At 46.3% G+C, this 21,460-nt stretch overlaps 1 protein-coding gene across 4 annotated transcripts in view; it reads left to right on the top strand.

Annotated features, from left to right (window-relative positions):
* The window catches only part of chd2 (chromodomain helicase DNA binding protein 2), a 104,006-nt gene that overhangs the window by 67,020 nt on the left and 15,526 nt on the right, over positions 1-21,460 (top strand). For 3 of the 4 annotated variants that reach the window (XM_072470515.1, XM_072470516.1, XM_072470517.1), the window contains 15 exons: positions 109-271; positions 3,550-3,702; positions 5,712-5,783; positions 7,240-7,389; positions 9,130-9,278; positions 10,134-10,230; positions 11,320-11,412; positions 11,631-11,804; positions 13,025-13,203; positions 13,392-13,433; positions 14,279-14,421; positions 16,126-16,264; positions 17,585-17,735; positions 20,020-20,142; positions 20,973-21,104. In XM_072470515.1, the coding sequence (XP_072326616.1) occupies positions 109-271; positions 3,550-3,702; positions 5,712-5,783; positions 7,240-7,389; positions 9,130-9,278; positions 10,134-10,230; positions 11,320-11,412; positions 11,631-11,804; positions 13,025-13,203; positions 13,392-13,433; positions 14,279-14,421; positions 16,126-16,264; positions 17,585-17,735; positions 20,020-20,142; positions 20,973-21,104 (1,960 nt within the window). Of the gene's footprint in view, positions 1-108; positions 272-3,549; positions 3,703-5,711; positions 5,784-7,239; positions 7,390-9,129; positions 9,279-10,133; positions 10,231-11,319; positions 11,413-11,630; positions 11,805-13,024; positions 13,204-13,391; positions 13,434-14,278; positions 14,422-16,125; positions 16,265-17,584; positions 17,736-20,019; positions 20,143-20,972; positions 21,105-21,460 lie in introns of those variants that run through there. The other variant, XM_072470518.1, reaches the window with a different exon arrangement.

Below are 21,460 nucleotides of genomic sequence, written 5' to 3' on the forward strand. Positions count from 1 at the left end.
TTTTCCTTGTCGCAGAGTGTTGGTTATGGTGAGGCTGCAGCGTGCGGAATGGGGAACTGGTGCTGCAGTTTAATCGTGGCCGAGTACTCACGATCTCTCTTGATACAGGTGGATATTGACGCGAAATTACAAAGCGCTCACAAAGGGAACCAGGGGGTCTTCATCGAGCTTCCTCAACATCATGATGGAGCTGAAGAAATGTTGCAATCACTGCTACTTGGTCAAACATTGCGAGGAGAATGAGAACCTGACAAGCCAGGAAGTGCTGCAGGTGGGTGAAACCTTTTTGTTCCGAACTCTCTGTCACTGGTGTACTGAATCACGCACGCCCTTTAAAGGTGTTTCAGAAAAGAGAACCTAAGCACGGGCAATGTTGCTTATTTACGTTACCTTTTCATTTATCCTCAGCGTCCCTGGTTATCACCCAACTGGAAGTGCCGTCAACCACAGTAAATGTCATATTTCATTTGTTGAAATTGTTCTTCCCACTCTTGTTTTCCGTCAGACGCACACACTTGTTTCCTCCTCGTTGCCACGAGTATTCAGCAAATCTCTCCACGATCGAGCCTTCTGGGAGGGCAGTACGGTAGCATTGTGGATAGCACAATTGCTTCACAGCTCCAGGGTCCCAGGTTCGATTCCGGCTTGGGTCACTGTCTGTGCGGAGTCTGCACATCCTCCCCGTGTGTGCGTGGGTTTCCTCCGGGTGCTCCGGTTTCCTCCCACAGTCCAAAGATAGTGCAGGTTAGGTGGATTGGCCATGATAAATTGCCCTTAGTGTCCAAAATTGCCCTTAGTGTTGGATGGAGTTGGTGGGTTATGGGGATAGGGTGAAGGTGTTGACCTTGGGTGGGGTGCTCTTTCCAAGAGCTGTTGCAGACTTGATGGGCCGAATGGCCTCTTTCTGCACTGTAAATTCTATGACATTTACCTCCTATATTGTGTACAGTTTTGGTAAAGGGAGTGCAACGGAGATTCAACAGACTAATCCCTGGGGTGGCAGGATTGTTTCATGAGGAGAGTTTGAGGAGATTGGTTCTGTATTCCCTCGAGTTTTGAACAATGAGGGGTGACTTCATTGAAATTGAACAAAAATTCCCGCAGGGCATAGATAAAAATGTTTTCCTCCGGCTGGTGAGCCTAAAACCAGAGGACATAATCTCCGGATAAGGGGTGGGCCCTTTGGGACAGAGATGAGGAGGAATTTGTTCGCTCAGCGGGTGCTGAATCTATGAAATTCTCTACTCCAGAGGGCTGTGGAAGTCGATCATTGAGCATGTTGAAGACCAAAATAGATAGATTTCTGGAGACTAATGACATCGGGGATATGGAGATAGTGCGGAAAAGTGACATTGAGGTAGACGTTCAGCCATGATCTAATTAATGGCACAGTAAGCTCGATGAATCGAATGGCCGCTTTCTGTTCCTTCGATAGTTTTTCCTCCAATTCTCTAATTTATGAATATGACTGAGGTAAATGTGTCTGCCTTGGCTCAGCTGATAGCATTTGAGCAGAAAGAGATTCAGGTGCACACTACAGTGCAGTGCTGAGGGAGTGCTGCACTGTTACGGTGTCACCCTTTGTTAAACAAAGGCTCCCTGCCCTCATAGGTGGAGGTACTGGCACTATTTCTGGCACTATTTCGAGCAAGGGTTCGGGGAGTTACTCCCCAGTGTCCTGGTCAAGGTTTACTAAATCAACATAACAAAGCAGATGATCTGGTCATTATCACATTGCTGTTTGTGGGTGCAAATTATTGCAAATTGGATACCACATTTCCTACATTGCAACAGTGACTGCATTCAAATGTATTTCATTGCGTGTAAAACGCTATAGGGCAGCCTGAGGTTGTGAAAGATGCTGTATAAATGCAATTCTCTTCATTCCACGTCTCTCGATGGTTTCTAATTATTCTTGTCCTCCAGTTTCTTCTTCCCTATGTAAGTAACCCTGTAGTGCAAATCAGGACACATTGCGTCATCATCTCCTCCACCTCATTCTTTCCCAGGTTGCTGGAATTAGTGGGTCACTGTTTAAAAATACGGTGCCAACCATTTAAGACGGAGCCAAACCACTCAGTGTCTTTAAGACAGAGATAGATAGGTTCTTGATTAATAAGGGGACCAGGAGTTATGGGGAGAAGGCAGGTGAATGGGGATGATAAAAATGTCAGCCATGTTTGAACGGTGGAGCAGACTCGATGGGCAGAGGCCTAATTCTGCTCCTATGTCTTATGGTCTTATGAGGAGAATTTCCTTTCCTGAGGGTGGTGAATCGCTAACTTTCTTCCTCAAAAGGTGGTGGAAGCAGTCATTGAATATTTTTAAGGCAAAGCTGGCAGACTGACCCCCTGGGCTAGTGCGCGGTCAATTCCATCCCCACTTGACCCAGAGTCTCAATACAATTGAAATTAACTTAATTTTTTTAAATACCTGAGGTCTTTGGCTGCCCGATAACTGCAGTCACCAGGTTTGAAAATTGAAACACTATTAACTTTTCTTAGAATTTACAGTGCAGAAGGAGGCCATTCGGCCCATCGAGTCTGCACCGGCTCTTGGAAAGAGCACCCTACCCAAGGTCCACACCGCCACCCTATCCCCATAACCCAGTAACCCCACCCAACACTAAGGGCAATTTTGGACATGAAGGACAATTTTGGACACTAAGAGCAATTTATCATAGCCAATCCACCTAACCTGCACATCTTTGGACTGTGGGAGGAAACCGGAGCACCCGGAGGAAACCCACGCACACACGGGGAGGATGTGCAGACTCCGCACAGACAGTGACTCAAGCCGGAATCGAACCTGGGACCCTGGAGCTGTGAAGCAATTGTGCTATCCACAATGCTACCGTGCTTTATTAGTAACAATAACTAAAATTAAATAGGCAGCAAATACAACTGGTTAACTATTGTTTAATTCTTAACCCCTCCTCTTCAACTCATCCCACCCTCTGCACACACAAGACAGACAAACGCAGAGGGGTTTAAAAAAAAACTCAGTGTCCAGGAACTTCCTCTTTCTGGGTCCTCTGAAACCCCCCCACCTGGCTGAACCCAATCACTGTCTGTTGCCGGGCAGAACACAGTCCTTAGCCAATCCATTGGCCACCAGCCAACCAATTGAACCGAATCCCTTTGATCTCTCGGGTGCCAGAAAGTCTCAGTTCTTCTGTTCAAAAGCGAAATCTTCGTAGTGTACTATTTAAAAACTTTTAAGTTCCTCACTTCCTTTGCTCGATGGAATTAAGATGCAAATCAACCATGATACAATTGAATGGCAGAACAGGCTGGTGGGGATCCGTGACCTGCTGTTTCCGTGTAATTGAGGGTGAAAACTTTCCCTATACATTTGAACATGTTAAATTCATCAATTTTTTTCTTTGGGTAATGAAATATTTAGAGCTGCGCTATACCCAGCACCTGAGTAATCCTCTTCCCCACACCCCTCCCCTCAGTATTAACTGGCTGGTAGAAAAAAATCACAAAGTGTGGGACGAATTGATCAGTTTCTCAACACGTGGAATTTCTTTTACCCCTGCTGCAGAACTTGATCAAGAGCAGTGGCAAGCTGATTCTGCTGGATAAGCTGATGACCAGGCTTCGGGAAAGAGGAAACCGAGTGCTTATCTTCTCTCAGATGGTCCGAATGTTGGATATTCTTGCTGAATACTTGACCATCAAACACTACCCATTCCAGGTGAGCTTGGTGGGGAATGAAGGAATGTTAATAAGATATTGAACCATTCAGAGTTTTGACAGACGATTTAGAGTTGTGTTACTTATGGACCACAGTAAGTTTCCAAATTTTGTTACATTTGCGATTCACTTGCAAGCGCTCTTTTTGCTCGTCATGGTGAGGGATGTTGTTGCAGGCGAATGGAACATTTGGGGCGTTGTTTTCCAGTTGCACCCGTCCCAAGACTGGAAATTTCCTGAGGTCAACGGGCCTTTAAGTTATCCATCAAACTGTCTGTCCCACCAGCAACGATTCCTGCATCGGGCCAGACAGAAAAATTTACCCTTTTGTTTTATACACCTAGGATGGAATCTTGTGCCTTCTCGTGGTGGAGATTTTAATCGGGCACCAGGGTAACAGTTGCAGATCCTTCCCCTTTCCTTCCTCCACCCATGGATGGCCTTCCTGCCCCCACTACCAATTGGGGCCCTTATGTGCCCTCTTAAGGGCCTCACCCTGGCACCACTGGCAGGGGGCTTGCCCTGAATGGAATCATTCGGGGTTTCTTGCAGGCTTCCAAGTGTGACCCCTCATCCAAAGGCACTCTGAGCCTGTCCAAGGGACCCGGCATCAGAAAGGGGTGGTCTGTGGAGGGGCAGTGAGCTGGTACTTCCCCACTTGAGAGCTGCTGCCCCCACCCTTGCTGTCAAAGCCCACCCCGCCATCACTCATCTCTGGCCAGGAATCCAGCGACAATCCTCAGCCTTGGTCTGATGTTGTACAGGCGGCGGCCACAAACTCCCCGATAATGGTGCAGTTCTGGCAGCTCTTGGCAGGTGGGATTTCCACCCCGCTTGGTCCTGATCCCGGGCAACGGCCTCCTGCTATCTGCTCAAGTACGTAAGTGGAGCAATATACAACGGGCCTGCCCTAAACGAGGCTCTCCAGCCAGCGCCCGAGTCACCCATCAGGCCTTGTGTCAGAACCAATCGCATCATTTGTCCTGTACGGTGCGGAGGATCCATACTTGCACATCAGCATTCTGTGGCACTGTCATGCTTACAGCTGCACCCTTGAAGTTGAAGGTTCCCCTCTCTATAATACGATGTGGAAATGCTGGCGTTGGACTGGGGTGAGCACAGTAAGAAGTCTTACAACACCAGGTTAAAGTCCAACAGGTTTGTTTCGAATCACTAGCTTTCGGAGCACTGCTCCTTCCTCCGGTGAATGAAGAGGTGAGTTCCAGAAACATAAATACAGACAAAGTCAAAGGTGCAAGACGATACTTTGAATGTGAGTCTTCGCAGGTAATTAAGTCTACAGGTCCAGACGGAGCAACTGGAGAGAGGGATAACCACAGATTAAAGAGGTGTGAATTGTCTCAAGCCAGGACAGTTGGTAGGATCTCCACCTACAGCATCCTTCGTGCTTGCTGATGCAAATTTACTTTCACCCTGACTTTCTGACGAGCAACAAGAGACCCACTGGTGATGACCTTGAGAGACATGATTCATTGTTGTTAATTCAGGTCCAAAACAAATCTTGATTAAATGTCCAAAACAAATCTTGATTAAATGCCAGGACTTGGGGTGGGGGGAGGGGGAGGGGGGGCACAGTGGGAGCTGGGGCTTACTCCACCTCAGACTCTTATAGAAAAGCCTACCATCTGGACTGATTTTTAACTTGGGTTTCAAAGGCAAAAAGTCAAAAGATGAGCCTGCTCCACCACCTTGCTCTTGCCCATTATCACTTTAATGACTGCAGGTTTGTGGAGAATATCTGTAGACAGCAAAGCTGAATTGTTGGCCAAATTTGGTCGGTATCTTATGTGGCTAGTCTGGCAACTCGTCTATGTGAGGTTGCCCAATGACGCACACCCTTCAGTAGCTGTTGACTAAGCACAGCCTCTTAAAGCAGGATTATTTTTGGACTGAGTAACAGAATAAAAATAGATGGGATATCTGCACTTCAGAGTTTATGGCTGATCTTCAAGCATACGGTTAAGATGTTTCTGTTTTATCCTATTGCAGCGTTTAGATGGATCTATAAAAGGGGAATTAAGAAAACAGGCTTTGGACCACTTCAATGCAGAAGGATCTGAGGTGAGGAAGTGTTGATTTCAACCTCAAAAAATGACACTGTTTAAAATTATATAGTGAACCATTGATTGTTTTGGCATTGTTTAATAAACCCTCTTTCACCCTGGGGTGGTTCAGTAAACCGTAGCTCATCTCGAATTGTTTAGTAAACCCCCCACTCGCTCTTGAGATTCTGTAGTAAATCTGCTCATTCCTGGATTGTTCGGAGATCCCTCGCTCTTTCTGAGGTCGTTCGCTAAAGCTGTGCTTGCTTCATCCCAGGTTTGAGGCTGAATCCTCGCCCAACTCTCACATTCCTGTCTGATCATCTTAAATTTCCCGATGACACCTGCTTCATCATTTATAACATACCCGCGCCAGACCAGATCTTAGGAATTTACAACGAATATCGCTTCTTCTACACAATATAGCATTTAAGAGTTTATCTTCTCTTAATTTGTTATACAGGAGCTACCCCTGATCAGTAAATATTATTCAGCAGGGGCTTCACCACATTCGATGCTAGCAGTAGTTTTCAGTGATGTGCGTAGTCCTGTGTCGGTATGGTTGAGGGGGAGGTCAGTACATGCAGTTCTTGCTTTGAGTCAAGAATTCGCAGGAAGGAAACTTGAGTCGGGAGGGTTGATTTGCTATTGGTCAGCCTGGCACAGACTCACATTGCAGGTCGTGGCACTTGCACTACACAACTGGCTTCCTGCCCAATTTGCTGCTACTTTCATTTTGATATATTGCTTTTCTTTCGGAAAGGCACTCGAAAGAAAGAAACTCTAAACTGATCTTGAATTATTTCATTTAAGTTCAGCTCTCTCTCTCTGTCTCTGTCTGTCAGTCTCTCTCAGCAGAAACACTTGACTCCATTGTCCCTCTCAAATTTCTTCCCTTGTTCCCTTTATGATCAAAGAAGGCCACCCTGCGCACGCTTCCTCTTCCTAGCACCCGAACTTTGTCTGTAGCTGAGGCCATACAAACGAGAGGGCCACCTCGACAATCCCTGATCCGATGTATTTCCCATTTTCCGCGCATTTGTGAATTTCTCACCTCCCTCGGTTTTGTCCATCTCCTGCAGGGTTGGAAACTAGACACTACTGTTCCCACATCGCCTATCCTGCTATTTAACCTCAGTGCTATGGCCGGAGCCCTTCATCCAGGTTCTCAAAGGAAGAATACTCCAAGCATGATGAGCCCTCGAACCTGTAGAATAATAGGACGAGTGAATGAGACCAGTAAGCTCATCGAACCTGTGCCTGGAGTTGACCAATTAATTGCGTTCCCCTGTGGTTTCCCATCACCTTTCAAATGTTATCATCTTCAAGCTCATCCAGTTCGCTTTTGAAAATTACTATTGAGTCACGTTGCGCCACCCTTTCCGCCATGTATTTCAGATTCTAACCGCTGCATTAAAAAATGTCCTGTGTGTGTGTGGGCTAGTTCTTGACTTGTTTTCCATCTCTGTCCTCAGGACTTCTGTTTCCTTCTTTCTACAAGAGCGGGGGGGCTTGGGATTAACCTGGCCTCCGCTGACACTGTGATCATCTTCGACTCTGACTGGAATCCTCAGAACGACTTGCAGGCTCAGGCTCGAGCTCATAGGATAGGCCAGAAGAAGCAGGTCAGTTTGTATGCCGGGCTTGGGGTGGGAAGGGAGATTGGAGTGATGGATGACCGTTTCAACCTCTGCCTATTGGAGATGGAGACATTTGCCTTGAATCGTTTGGTTTGCAGTCTCCTCGGCCCAACTATTTTTCTCCAGTTTAAAGTAATCATTGGGACTTGAGGTGACTCTCCAACCCTTGAGCACATCTATCTCACTGTTAATGCCTGACCTGATTTGGGGGCAAACATGAACTCCTGAAAACCTATTACTATAAGACATCTCCTCGCTGGATGCTTTGCGCAAGTGTTTCATTTTGAATGGAATATGTTTATGTCTAAAATGTTTCCAGCTCTTTTATGTTCCTGTTCAGTGGGTTGCTACAAAGGGAAATGCAGGTGGAAAATTGTGATTTATTGGAATGAGCATGTGAAAAGGGTCCATCCTGCTCATCCCCCTCCCCCATATCCAAGCTGCCTCCTGGAGTTGGGGCAGGCCTGCCAAGGCCCAGTTGAGGAACAATTGCCTCACAAGAATATACACGTTGGATTGGTTTTCAGCTGATGTTACATCTGAATGTTTCTTGTTTTAGTTTATGCTTTATTTTATATTCATGAAATGAAATTTTAACTTGCAAATACTTCCCCCGAGTGCTGTTGAGGTCATAAAGACCAATTGATCACCCATTCAATCCCTGAACTGTACCGGAATAGTTTTTTTTTTCTCACCTGGCCACCTGAATTGATTTCCGGACCCCTGGGTTATGGAGGAGGAAGATCAGGGGAGCCCCTGTCCTTAATCACTTTACAATGGCCCCTTGTGTCTGCGTGCACACGTCTGTCATATTTGTGCGTACAGCTGTAAAATAAGACCGAGAGTGAGATCAGCATGCGAGCAGTCAACCAAACAAAAGCAGAATACTGGGCAGCAAGGTAGCATAGTCGTTAGCACAATTGCTTTACAGCTCCAGGGTCCCAGGTTCGATTCTCGGCTTGGGTCACTGTCTGTGCGGAGTCTGCACGTTCTCCCCGTGTCTGAGTGGGTTTCCTCCGGGTGCTCCGGTTTCCTCCCACAGTCCAAAGATGTGCAGGTAAGGTGGATTGGCCGTGCTAAATTGCCCTTAGTGTTGGGTGCGGTTACTGGGGTTATGGGGATGGGGTAGAGGTGTGAGCATGGGAAGGGTGCTCTTTCCAAGAGCCGGTGCAGACGCGATGGGCCGAATGGCCTCTTCTGCACTGTAAATTCTATGATTCTGTGATAACTACCGATGCTGGACATGAACAGAGAATGCTGGAATTACTCAACATGTCTGGCAGCAACTGTGGAGAGTGAAGCAAAATTAACATTTCGGCTTAAATTTCTTCCTCCTGGACACTGAAACTTGAACTCTGTTTCTGTCTCCAGATGCTGTCAGACCTGCTGAGTATTTCCAGAAGTTTCTGGTTTTACTGCTGACAGTCACCACCTAGGCTTGAGACTCAAGACCAAATGATGTCCACGGATCTGATTCAAGCAAGGGTCAGGTTCCTCTTAAAAAGGGTCAAAGAAAAGAAAATAATTTTGATAATCTTCCAATGTCAACCGAAGAGACGATGCACGCTCAAACACACCTGCACTCTTCCTGCACTAGACGGTGACTAAGAGCTGGGTCTCTGACTGCTTTAGTCCCCTCTTACCCTGTGCAGGCTGTTGAACTGTGAATATCATTGCTGTCTGAAGCTTTGACGAGATTAAACAGTTTGAATTTCGATATTTCAGGTTAATATTTACCGCCTGGTTACAAAAGGGACTGTGGAAGAGGACATCATTGAACGTGCCAAGAAAAAGATGGTCCTAGATCATCTCGTGATCCAGAGGATGGACACCACCGGGCGGACAGTGCTGGACAGCTCTGCACGTCCATCACAGTAAGCAACATCAATTTCATGTGCTTTTTGTCTCTTCTCTCTTTCCTCCCACGCGCCACCATCAAAGCTTTGCTCCTCATCCTGTCTATGGATCCCTAGGTGCTGATGACCCTAAGCCAAAGAGAGCTGCAAGTGACTGTGGCCAGAGAGACCTTGAAGATCCCATCTTGGTTCCAACGCTCATGCTGCTTTTGCCTCTCTCAGTTGAGACCACAAGGGTGGGTCTTTACAATTGGCACATCAGAGCTGGGGAAGACTCAGAGGGTCGTGACTCTGTGGAGCTCTCTTCCGCAGAGAGTGTTGGAGACAAGGTCATTGAATATTTTTAAGACTGAGTTAGATAGATTCTTAATTGACAAGGGAGTCAAAGGGCATAGGGGGTAGGAAGGAATGTGGAGTTGAGGCCACAACCCGATCATTCATCATATTGAATGGCCGAGCAGGCTCAAGAGGCTGAATGACCTACTCCTCCTGTTTGTAAGTCTTGTATGAACAGGGTAATCTCTTACTGCGATGCTGGAGGGAGCCCAAACTTCTCGGTAACCATTCCCAGGCAAGGAGCCACTGCTTTGAGAAAAATGCATGCAAAGATGTGCCGGTTAGGTGGATGGCCATGTTCAATTGCCCCTTGCCATCCAAAAGATTAGGTGGGGTTGCGGGGATAAAATGTGGGCGTAGCCTAGGTAGGGTGGTCTTTTGGAGGGTCGGTGCAGACCTGATGGGCCGAATGGCCTCCTGCACTGTGGGGATTCTATGATTTTAAGTTCCAAGACGTCTCAGATCGACTGCGCTGACCGCACTGTGCAGTGCCGACCTAGCACTGATTATTGCAATGATTCATGATTGTGTTTATAGCTCAACGCCATTCAACAAAGAGGAACTTACAGCGATTTTAAAGTTTGGAGCCGAGGAACTCTTCAAAGAGCCAGAGGGGGAGGAGTCTGAGCCACAGGTACTGCAGAATCTAAACTCGGTCAATGTAAAAAAAACCTAAGAGGCATTCTGCAGCTTTCACATTTATTTTTGGTGCCTCGATTGCATTTGTTAACGTGCAACAAAAATTGGCATTCATTTTCACATCAGCAAATGAACAGTTGAGCGTTTTGAAATAATTCGAGACGCTGGAAATTGTGCAACGGGTTTTGAAATAAGGAAAAGCTGTTTCCATGGCAAGAGGATTGGTTACCAGAGGATACAGATTTAAGATAATTGACAAAAGAACCAGAGAGATGATACAAGATTGTTTCAAGTTATGATGAGCTAGGATGCTCTGCCTGAAAGGGTGGAGGAAGCAGATTCAGTAATAACTTTCACAAATGATTCCGATGGATTGGAAACTTTTGAAGGGCTATGGGGAAGAGCGGGGGATCAAGTGGATAGTTCCTTGAAAGGCTCAACTGCAATGGGGCAAATGGCCTCCTGGGCTGCATAATTTTACACTGGGAGGTTGTTTCCCCTTGCGGGGGAGGTTAGGACCAGAGGGCATAATCGCAAAAGTAAGGGATCGCCCATTTGAGACACAAATTAGGAGGAATTTCTTCTTTTAGATGGTATTGAATGTGTGGAATTCTTTACCACAGAGGGCTGTAGAGGCTGGGTTGCTAAGTATGTTCAAGGCTGCGAGAGACAGATTTTTAATTAGTAAGGGAATCCAGGGTTTTGGGGAGAAGGTAGGAAAGTGGAGTTGAGGATTATCAGATCAGTCGCTGTTTGTGGGGTGATGGTAAAGGTGCTGCAGTTGGTCCCCTACATTCCTGGGCTGGAGTGGGGGAGGGGGGGGAGTGAGTGTCAGAGTTCCTGCTCCTGCTTGCTGTCCATTGACTCCAGAAGGTGCATGTTGAGTAGACTTTGAGGGGAAAGGATAGGACCAAGTTTCACCTTGTTGAAACTCTTTGTCAAAGTGCACAGCTGAAAAAGACTGCGACCAAGTGCCTTACGTCTATTTAAACCCCCCCGGTCAATATTTTCAGGGATGGGAGGGAGATTAATTTGAACCCGCATTGTCAGTGGTTGGCTAGTAAAAATACATCTCCAATTTCAGGAAATGGACATTGAAGAGATCCTGCGCCTCGCAGAAACGAGAGAGAATGAACAATCTGTGAGTCCGACAGATGAACTGCTGTCCCAATTCAAGGTACGATTGGTGAAGTACCGTGAGCTCATCGTTATGGTATGCTGATGTTGGATGCCGGGCAGTTTAACAGATGTTCCCAGCCTTCAGTCTGCCATCAGCAGGCTGCCACTGTCGTGCGTCATGCTCGAAGGAGGTGGCACCATGTCGTGACGGGGTGGGCACCCCTAGCAGCGCTGGCCGAAATGTGTGACCTCGCTGTTCCTTATTCCCTATTTCAGGTGGCGAACTTCACCACAATGGAGGAGAATGAACCCGAAGTGGACGAGAAGCAGATTAAGGAATGGGATGATATCATCCCAGAGGATCAGTGGAAAAAGATCGAAGAAGCGGCACGGCAGAAAGAGCTGGAAGATATTTACATGCTTCCGAGGAGCAGAAGTTCAACTAAAAAGGTGAAGTGTGCCCGTCGGGAAAGAGTGAGCGCGTGTCAGGTGTCTTTCATTCTCTAGAACAAGGACTGAAACATGATGGTACTATTTTGTTGCGTTTCTCCTTTTTCCTGCTGGTCACACATTTCGAATGAATGTGAGTGCAGAGTCGATGCTGGTCAGAAATGTGAGGCAAATTGGAACAGCTGGGGGACTGTGGGCAGTATTCAGTTCATGATGGGACACTGATCTACCAGTAAAACTGTTGTTCTGACTTTACTGGGTTATATATCATTTGTTTAGTTTTCAGTTTTAATCTAGAACGGGAGTAAATCCCTCATGAGATAGATTATGCCGTGTACATTCGGCCCAGGACCCCAGATCAAATCCAACCCATGTTGCCCGTAATAGTTCTGTGCCTGTAATAGTTCTGTGATCTTTTGCTCACAATTTGAAATCAACGGTCTTGCTTAGAGGGAGAGCATTGAATGGCTGGTGTGAGAAATGGAAAAATATTACGATGGTGTGATGCAGGCAATCTTGAGAGTTTGGAACCCATGCACATTGTCCAAATGGATGACAGGGAGCTTTACTTCTGATCTGGGAGTGTTTGATGCTGATGCCCTTGAAAGTGTTCTGTTCCCTAGAACTAACATTCTTCCAGTGATATTTTTAGAGAAGATACTGAACTTCACATTTTAAAAAAAGTTTCAGACTTTAAACAAACAAAACTCTTTATTGTGCGAGGTTTCCAGTGACAAACCTGGTACAGGTCTTCAGTTGCCCTCCCCACTCTCTCACATATTTGAGAGTGAAACTGGTTAAGGTTCCTGATAACCCCCGAGATGAAGTCGCTTCCACTGCATCCTACAGACCAGTTGAGCCCCATACTCGACCCACAGTCTGTGCTGAGCTGGCTGATGCCCAGCTGCATTGGAGTCGCAGTTGACCGCACCACCCTTTGGTTCTGCTGTGGTAAATTGGACCATGTTCCCAATTCTGATCAATTCTCCACAATTTATTTTGGAGCTCATTGTGCTGTGTGAAGACGCAGTCTTCCTTGTGACATCCCTGTGGCTGAAGAGCCTGATGACTTGCTCTATCACTCAAGCGTGGGCACACTTGGGTGTGCGGTACAGAAGGGTCGCCTCTGATGTTGAAACTCGGTGAGGAAGTCGACAACGTCAGAAAGGGAAAGGATAGAAACAGGCTTGTGTCTAACCTAACGTTGCTGGTGGTTTTAGGCTCGGGCGAATGGCAGCGATTCGGATGCTGGATCACGGCGAAGGCGGCAGAGATCATCCGGATCGGAGAGCGAAACGGAGGAAAGTGATGACGAGGAGAAGCGACCCAAACGGAGAGGCCGTCCCCGGACAGTCCGGAGAGACATGGTGGACGGTTTCACCGATGCCGAAATCAGGAGGTAGGTGGACGTGTTGTTGCGGTAGACAAGGCCAGGAATAGCTACCCTGTTAGATGTACCTCATGTTCTGATTGAATTTAATAGATCTGGAGATTTGTAAAGTGCTTAATTAGTGTTAAATCCTAAATTGGGAAAAATAAAGGGATTTGAAGGAAGCTAATTCCATTACACTTATCATTTTCTTACAGGTTCATCAAGAGTTATAAGAAGTTTGGTGCTCCCCTGGAAAGGTAAGGTTCCTTTCTGTGTAGTCCTGTACCTTAATTATCTCCTGTTTCCCTCACTCCATCACTCTCCCATCCCGGCAGCAAAGCTTTGCACGTGGTCCTTGATACTTGCGCATCCATTTATCTCCCGGTTTCTGCTGAAGTAGTTAGTTCTTTCATAAAGGTAAGAATCTTGTGTGAAGCAGCTACCCTGTCATGCCCCTCCCGTAGCCAATGTCGGTGTGGAACCCAGACCTGAGCGTGTTGACGGTGTTTGACTCACAGAGGCATCGCGGTCAAACTCAACGCCGTCTTCCTGCGATGACCACACATCTGCATTCCAGCAGGGGTTGAAGAGTGAAGAACTTGGAACCTGGGTCTGATAGTTGGTTTAGCTCAGTGGGCTAGACAGCTGGTTTGTGATGCAGAACAAGGCCAGCAGCGCAGGTTCAATTCCCGTACCAGCTGAGAATTCTGAATTCTCCCTCCGTGTACCCGAACAGGTGCCGGAATGTGGCGACTAGGGGCTTTTCACAGTAACTTCATTGCAGTGTTAATGTAAGCCTACTTGTGACAATAAAAAGATGATTATAGTTTCTTCACGACTGCCAGGACACTGAGGCCAGTTGTAGCAATCCCAACCACTGCTCTGACTCAGATTTGCTAACTCAATACAGACCACAAATTAACCCGAGTAGCTTCCTCACCTGTATGGCTCAGGTGTGTACTGACCAATTAGTCCATTGAGACTTTTGGATTGAGACTGGAGTGGATATTGTAATTGTATAAAGTATGTTAATGTATTGTATTTTGATATAATTCAGTAATGTTCCAAAAAAACAGAAATTCAGTGTTCTGTCCTTTCCCAGGCTCGAGGGTATTGCTCGCGATGCAGAGCTGGTAGACAAGTCCATTGCAGACCTCCAGCGATTGGGTGAACTCATCCATAACGGCTGTGTGATGGCCCTCAAGGAATTTGAAGAGCAGCTAAAAGAAAACGCTGGGCTTGAGGGTGAGTAACTCGACCCTGAGCTCTCATTGCCTGTTCTGTAATTTTAGTCTGCCCCTTGCTCCCATGTTCCAACTTCCGTGATTTCCAAGAAGCTTGAGGTGGCGGCTGGAGAGCCACGTTGGGGCTCCACTGAAAATCAGATCCCAGCAAAATTTGGTTGGGGGGGGATATCTTTGAAGGTTTTCTGCCTCCCCATCTTTATTTTATTTTATTTTTTAAAATATATTTTTTTAAAATTTAGAGTACCCAATCCTTTTTTTCCCCCCAATTAAGGGACAATTTAGCGTGGCCAATTCACCTACCCTGCACATCTTTTGGGGTTTGGGGGTGAGACCCACGCAGATACAGGGAGAATGTGCTTCCCCAGGTTTACCCGAACAGGCGCCGGAATGTGGCGACTGGGGGATTTTCACAGTAACTTCATTGCAGTGTTAATGTAAGCCTACTTGTGACACTAATAAAGATTAGTATTATTATTCCTGAATTGCCATCGCTCATGAGGGATGCATGGCATGGATGGTGAGGATCACTGGCTATAAGGGGCCAACGTAACGTATGGTTGGTCAGTTCCTTGTGGTTAAAACTGCTCTAATTATCACAAGATTAGTCATCTGGCTATTTCCTATCATAAAATCATAGAATTTACAGTGCAGAAGGAAGCCATTTGGCCCATTGAATCTACACTGGCCCCTGAAAGAGCACCCTACCTAAGCCCACAACTCCAACATATCCCCGTAAATCAGCAACCGCACCTAACTTTTGGACACCACGGGGCAATTTATTGTGACCAATCCACCTAACCTGCACATCTTTGGACTGTGGGAGGAAACCGGAGCACCTGGAGGAAACCCAAGCAGACACGGGGAGAATGTGCAGACTTCGCACAGCCAGTGATCCAAGCCGGGAATCGAACCCGCGTCCCTGGCACTGTGAAGCGACAGCGCTAACCACTGTGCTACCGTTCACACACAGGCTAGAAGCAAGCTTTATGCCTATATACTCACAAGTATAAGCCCCAATGAGGACATGCAAATGATACTGCTCATGGCAATTTGCAGCATTGGGATTGAATTTAGTGTTACACATCATTCATATTCAGATTAGCAAAACATCGCTGAATTTAGTTGTGTGCAACTGCGTCGCAGCTGCTGTCCTTGCTGCTTTTATTCTGGCTTCATCTGTTCTGGGTGGCTGGAGTTCCCTATTTGCGGGTCACTCTAACCTGTTCACTCACTGAACATGTTACTTTTTGGAGCCAGTTTGTCCCAACCCTTAGCCATCCTCAAGGCAGTCACCATTTTGCATTCTGTTCATTTTAAATTATCCAAAATGTAACCATTTCCTGCATGCAGGTCCCAACATTGACCAGCATATTTATCATTTGGGTGTGTGGCTCACTATTTGTGTGGGGTTCCCGAGATTTGCTTTTGAATTAGCGGGTCCCATCAGCTGCGTTGCTTTTTCATGGAGTCAGAGCACACATTAAAGTATTTCGGACATTAAGAAGGAATGCTCACAGCACATTGACACGATAGACACGGTCTTTAACAATCTGCAGGTGAAACAATTGAGGCTATCCAAAGTAACAATGCAATAGCATTGTATAATGATAGTAATTAACGGGCTTGGGAGGGGAGCAACATGTCTGTGTCTGGTTCTCTAACCGTTGCTCATACACTGTACTTTGGACTCGTTTTGCTGCAGGAAAAGGCCCTGGGAAAAAGAGGGGACCAACTATCAAGGTTTCTGGTGTCCAGGTCAATGTCAAATCGATTCTCATTCATGAAGATGAGTTTGAGGCTTTACATAAAGCCATTCCCATCGATCCTGAGGAACGAAAAAAGTGAGTTCAATAATTTGTGGTCCAGGAGATAAATGAGGCCTTTGTTTTTCTGACAGTGGATTTTCTGCGACATTACCGCCAGTAGGGTTTGATGTAATAAAGATAGAAGCATTAAACAATGTGGTGTAGAATGCATTATTCTGCGGCTGAGGTGAAAATGTCATCACTTCAAAGCCATCTTTGGGCGCTAAGGGGCAATTGACGATGGCCAATCCACTTAATCTGCGCATTTTATGACTGAGAGGAAGCCCACACAGACACGGGGAGAAAGCGCAAACTCCACACAGACAGTCAGCCAAAGCCGGAATTGAACCCGGGTCCCTGGCGCTGTGAGGCAGCAGTGCTAGCCACCGTGCCGCCCCCATCTTTCGCAGGAGAAGGCATTTGGCCCATCAAGTCTGCACCGACCCTCTGGAACAGCATTACCTAGGCCCACTCCCCCACCCTATCCCTGTAACCCCCTGCCATGATGACTAATCCCTGTAAAATAAGCACAGGGTGTTGTTATTTAGAGTTTAGTTGGACATATTTCAAGGCATGACCGGTGAGGCCAATTAAGATGCACCAGATATTCTGGTTTGTTAGTTTCTGTTCCTGGCAGGCTTCTTTGTAGATTCCAATTGGCTGCTTTTGTATTCTTTTCACACGGAATTCTGAGATTGCTGCAGGATAAATAAGTGTGACCGGATGGAAACATGGTATTGTATTTTATTGTATGAAATAGATTGAAGGGGGCTCATGTGCCCACTGTTACGTTTCATCATTTGATAACTAGTATGTGCTGACTTTGCTGATCTCAAGGCATTGTTTAAGTTAGTGGAGTTGGCCTCTGAACTTGAGGAAGTGGGAATAATGCAGCGCTCCCGTTGCCGCCAACTCTACAATGAGGGTGCCGCCCCCTCCTGCTGCTTCAGGGTAAAATTGTGTGGGAGCTTGGTGAGTGCAGGTTTGGGGTCAGCTGTGATGCTGGCCCACAGCCAAAACAGCCTCTGAACATGTAAATTTTGAGGCTTCTGCAGGGATAGTTGAGACGCCAGAAGTTAGCTGGCGTCCGGGGAACTACACCCCAGCAAGGAATCGGTGCCTTGCCAGATGGGGTTTGGAAGGAGAATGGTCAACGTAGCCCTCTGGTTTCTGTTTATGGGCATTTTTAACAATTTCCTCATCATTTGTTTCGTGCATTGAGTAAGTGTCCTCACACAGATGGACTGAAGCGACCCCTTGTGACGCAATTAAATGGACATTGCGGCGTACCCAATGTCAATTTGTGTTTGATCTGTTGCGAAGTGCAGTGATTTACATGCTGTTCCCGCTGTGTAGGTACCGCTTACCCTGTCTTGCGAAAGCTGTGCATTTCGATACAGATTGGGGTGTGGAGGAGGATTCCAATTTGCTGATAGGGATCTATGAGTGTGGTTATAGCAACTGGGAGCAGATAAAAATGGACCCAGATCTACAGCTTACCAATAAGGTAGGCCACTCCACGTTCCATTTAATAAATCTGCAGCTTGCTTTGTATCCAGGCTCAATTGGAAAGGGGAACCAATTAAGCGTCTGTTCCTAGCTGGCCTCTCCCCACTTAAAGGTGGCCTTATCGGTCTCCAGATGATGTAGTTGGTTCAACGCTGGATTTTTTTTAACCTCCTGGGGATGCAACTCAAGATTTGTCCCGATTGATGTGGGGGTTTGGGTAGTCTCCTATTTGCAGGCTGCTCGGGTCCTGTGTGAAGAATGTTTGAGCAAACTCCACATGAACCAGCCAGCATGCTGTCCCAAGAAGCCACAAGATGGCTGGCATGGAAAGTGGAAGCATGCCACACTGGAAGTGTGTCGTGTGGTAGGAGGAACTTGACCCAGCGGCTAACCTGTGCTGTAACTAACTTGGGAAATGCTTGGTGTTGATAATTGGATAACTGAAACGAGAACGTGTGCCACTCACCAGCATTAACATCCCGTCTGAATAAGCACAAAGTAATGTTATGGGCCAGGGTTTAAAAACTCCAAAGTGTATTCTGGACTTCACCTGACCTACAACGTTTTGTTGAATTTGGCTAGGATGAGCACAAGAGCCTTCACTTGAGGTGTGATTGAAATGTCTTCCTAGACATTTTAATCAAAATAAACTTTATTCTAAGAACTTAATTAACATTTATAAATAAACAAACAGCAATAATTTTTATCAATTACAAACATAATGATACCCCACAGCTACAGTAATCTAGGCACAGCACTTAATGAATTCCCCCTTAACTGTTCCAATTCAAAAACAAAATCCCACAAAACAAAAACAAAAAACTTTTCGAGGGCGTGGCCCAGCACTCTGTATTCTCACTTGAATAAGGCTGGCTTTTCCAGAGATTCTGACCCTGTCTCACCAGGTTTAAGCCCTTCCGGAAAGCAAACTCTTTTTTTTTAAGTTACTAAAGCAGGTGGCGATAATCAATGGGTTTTTTCCTAGAACGTCTCTTTAAAATGAAAATAGAAAGACAGGAACAGAATACTTCTCCCTGAGTCCACAGCAGTCAAACCTGGAAAGCGAAACTAATAAAAACTCTCAGCCACAGCTCAGCTCCACTCACAAAAATGACATCACTGAAGCCATGTGATAAGGCAAAAGCCTTTCTTAAAGGGGCACTCCCATGATCGTAATAAGAGAAGCATTTGGGGCTGTTGAGGTATGAACTTGTAACAGATTTCCCCGGGTGCTGTGCCTACTCCGACCACCAGGAGACACATGAAGACCTCATGAGCGTCCATGCCTCTGATTTTCCACTCCCCTTCCTCTCACAGGAGTAGAGTTTTGTTTGGAAATCCATGTATTTGTGGTAGAGAGTTGAGGGAGACTGCTGCCGCGCCACATTTAAAAAGACTGAGCATTTCTACTGCCCGTGAAGTGCAAAGCAAGAATGTCTGAAAGACGTTGGTAATTGAAAATCAATGGCGCATATTCTGACATCTTGGTCCATTTACCCGGAAGCTACACCCAGACTTGGTCATGGGGAGCTGAATAGAAATGTAGAAAAAAGAAGCAGGAAGAGGCTATTCGACCCTTCGAGCCTGCTCCGCCATTCATTATGATCATGGCTGATCATCTAACTCAAGAGCGCATTCCTGTCTTCCCTCCCCCATATCCTTTGATTCCATTCGCCCCAAGAACTATATCTAACTCCTTCATGAAAACATACAATGTTTTGGTCTCAACTGCGTTCTGTGGCAGAGAATTCCCCAGGCTCACCACTCTCTGGGTGAAGAAACCTCACCTCATCTCTGTCCTAAATGGTCTACCCCGTATCCTCAGCCTGTGACCCACCCTGTTGCTGGATTTCCCCCCCCCCCCCCCCCCGCTTTCGGGTACATCCTTCCTGCATCTACCCTGTCTAGCCCTGTTAGAATTTTATAGGTTTCTATGAGACTCCCCCATATTCGTCTGAACTCCAGCGCATATAATCCTAACCGACTCAATCTCTCCTCATACATCCCCCCACCCCTGGCACCCCAGGGATCAGTAAACCTTCTCTGAACTCCCTCTATAGCAAGAACATCCTTCCTCATATAAGATCAAAACTGTGCACACTATACCAGGTGTGGTCTCACCAATAGTTTCTCAACTGGAATAAAAATGCCCACAGATACAACGCATGGAACACTTGGTATTTTTTTTTTTTTCAAAATTGCAAGTATTTTTATTGGTTTATCTTTGTCCTGAAGTTTAAGCTGTAACTGGTTGAACATCTTGGGTGTTTTAACTCCTCCAGATTCTGCCAGATGACCCTGATAGAAAACCACAAGCCAAGCATCTCCAGTCACGAGCTGATTATCTGATCAAACTCCTGAAGAAAGACATGATCAAGAACGATACTTTGAAGCAGGAAGAGGAGGTTAGTTAAATAGATGTCGTCTGGCACTGGGGAGGAATGTACAGATTCGCTACCGCATGGTATAGATGAGGCTAATAGATAGCAAATAGCAGAGATGCATTTAGGGGGAAGCCAATTTGGGTGGCGGATAAAGACCACCATAGACCAGTTAAGGCAACTCCTCTGGTATGTGATGTGGGTTTCTGATTTATGTAGGTTACCCCTTCCCATACAGTTACGAAGAAAAATGTATGTGGCACTTCCTCACTATCTCAAAAAGATCTCAAAGGGCTTCTTATGTATTTGACATGCACTGGCTGATATATTTGCAGACACACAAGATCCCACAAACGTGAAAAAGATTTGTCAATTAATCTGCTTTGGGCATTTGTGGATGTCGGGGAGGTCACTGGACTAATTTCCTGGTCTTTCAAATAGTGCCAAGGGATTTACACCATTCACTGGAAACACGAGGGCTTTGATTCAGCATCTCGCCTAGTCTGACACTTCCAGGGATGCAGCAGTCCTTCCAAGACCACAATGAAGTGTCAACCTAGTTATTTCGCATTGGTTGTGGAGTGGAGTTTAAACCCACAAGCGCCTTGCCCAAGCATGACTGTGCTGCCAATGAAGCCAAGCTGACGCACAAATGGAAAGTGTATCGGAGAATGTTTCTGCTCTCCCGTTTATCGCAACGCACTCTTTGTTTGACCCGAGGCAGAAGTGGGTGTGGTTATTTTGGGGTGTTCATCTTGCACGTTGACTTTGCGGGCAGTGAGCAAGCTTCCATGCGGAAACTCACTTACCTTGGTTGCCCCCGGAATTTTGAAAATCACTTTCTTGTCAAATAGACAAAACCAAAGAAAAGGAAGCCGAGGGTGAAGAAAGAGAACAAGGCACCCAGATTGAAGGACGAAAGGGGCAATGACATCACATCCCCTCGGCTTTCCGACAATGCTTCCGAGGACGATGGAGAGGTGAAGGTGAGTTGTCGCTGTGCTTAAATGAAGGCTTCTTCGTGACGTTGACTGGTGAGAAAGATGTAACTGGAAAAGATTGTCATGGCAATTTATCAACCTGTCTTTCCCCAAGACACAAGAACAGTTATAGATGTGTAGGAAAATCGGATGAGGTTAGGCCAGTCAACCCCTTAGTTCCATTCCTTCCAGAGTCCGTGTCGAGTTAAGTCATTTATTGATTTCCTTTCCACACAATCTGCTGACTCCGGTTTGTGTGTTCCTGCTACTGCAACTCTTAACCTTGTGTGACATTTGACTTTTCAGTCTCTCCTGTGTTGGCATTATACAAAGCCCGCCGCCACTCCACTCAACAAATCTAT

This window comes from Scyliorhinus torazame, chromosome 12 (genome assembly GCF_047496885.1).
Source record: "Scyliorhinus torazame isolate Kashiwa2021f chromosome 12, sScyTor2.1, whole genome shotgun sequence".
NCBI classification, from domain to species: domain Eukaryota; kingdom Metazoa; phylum Chordata; class Chondrichthyes; order Carcharhiniformes; family Scyliorhinidae; genus Scyliorhinus; species Scyliorhinus torazame.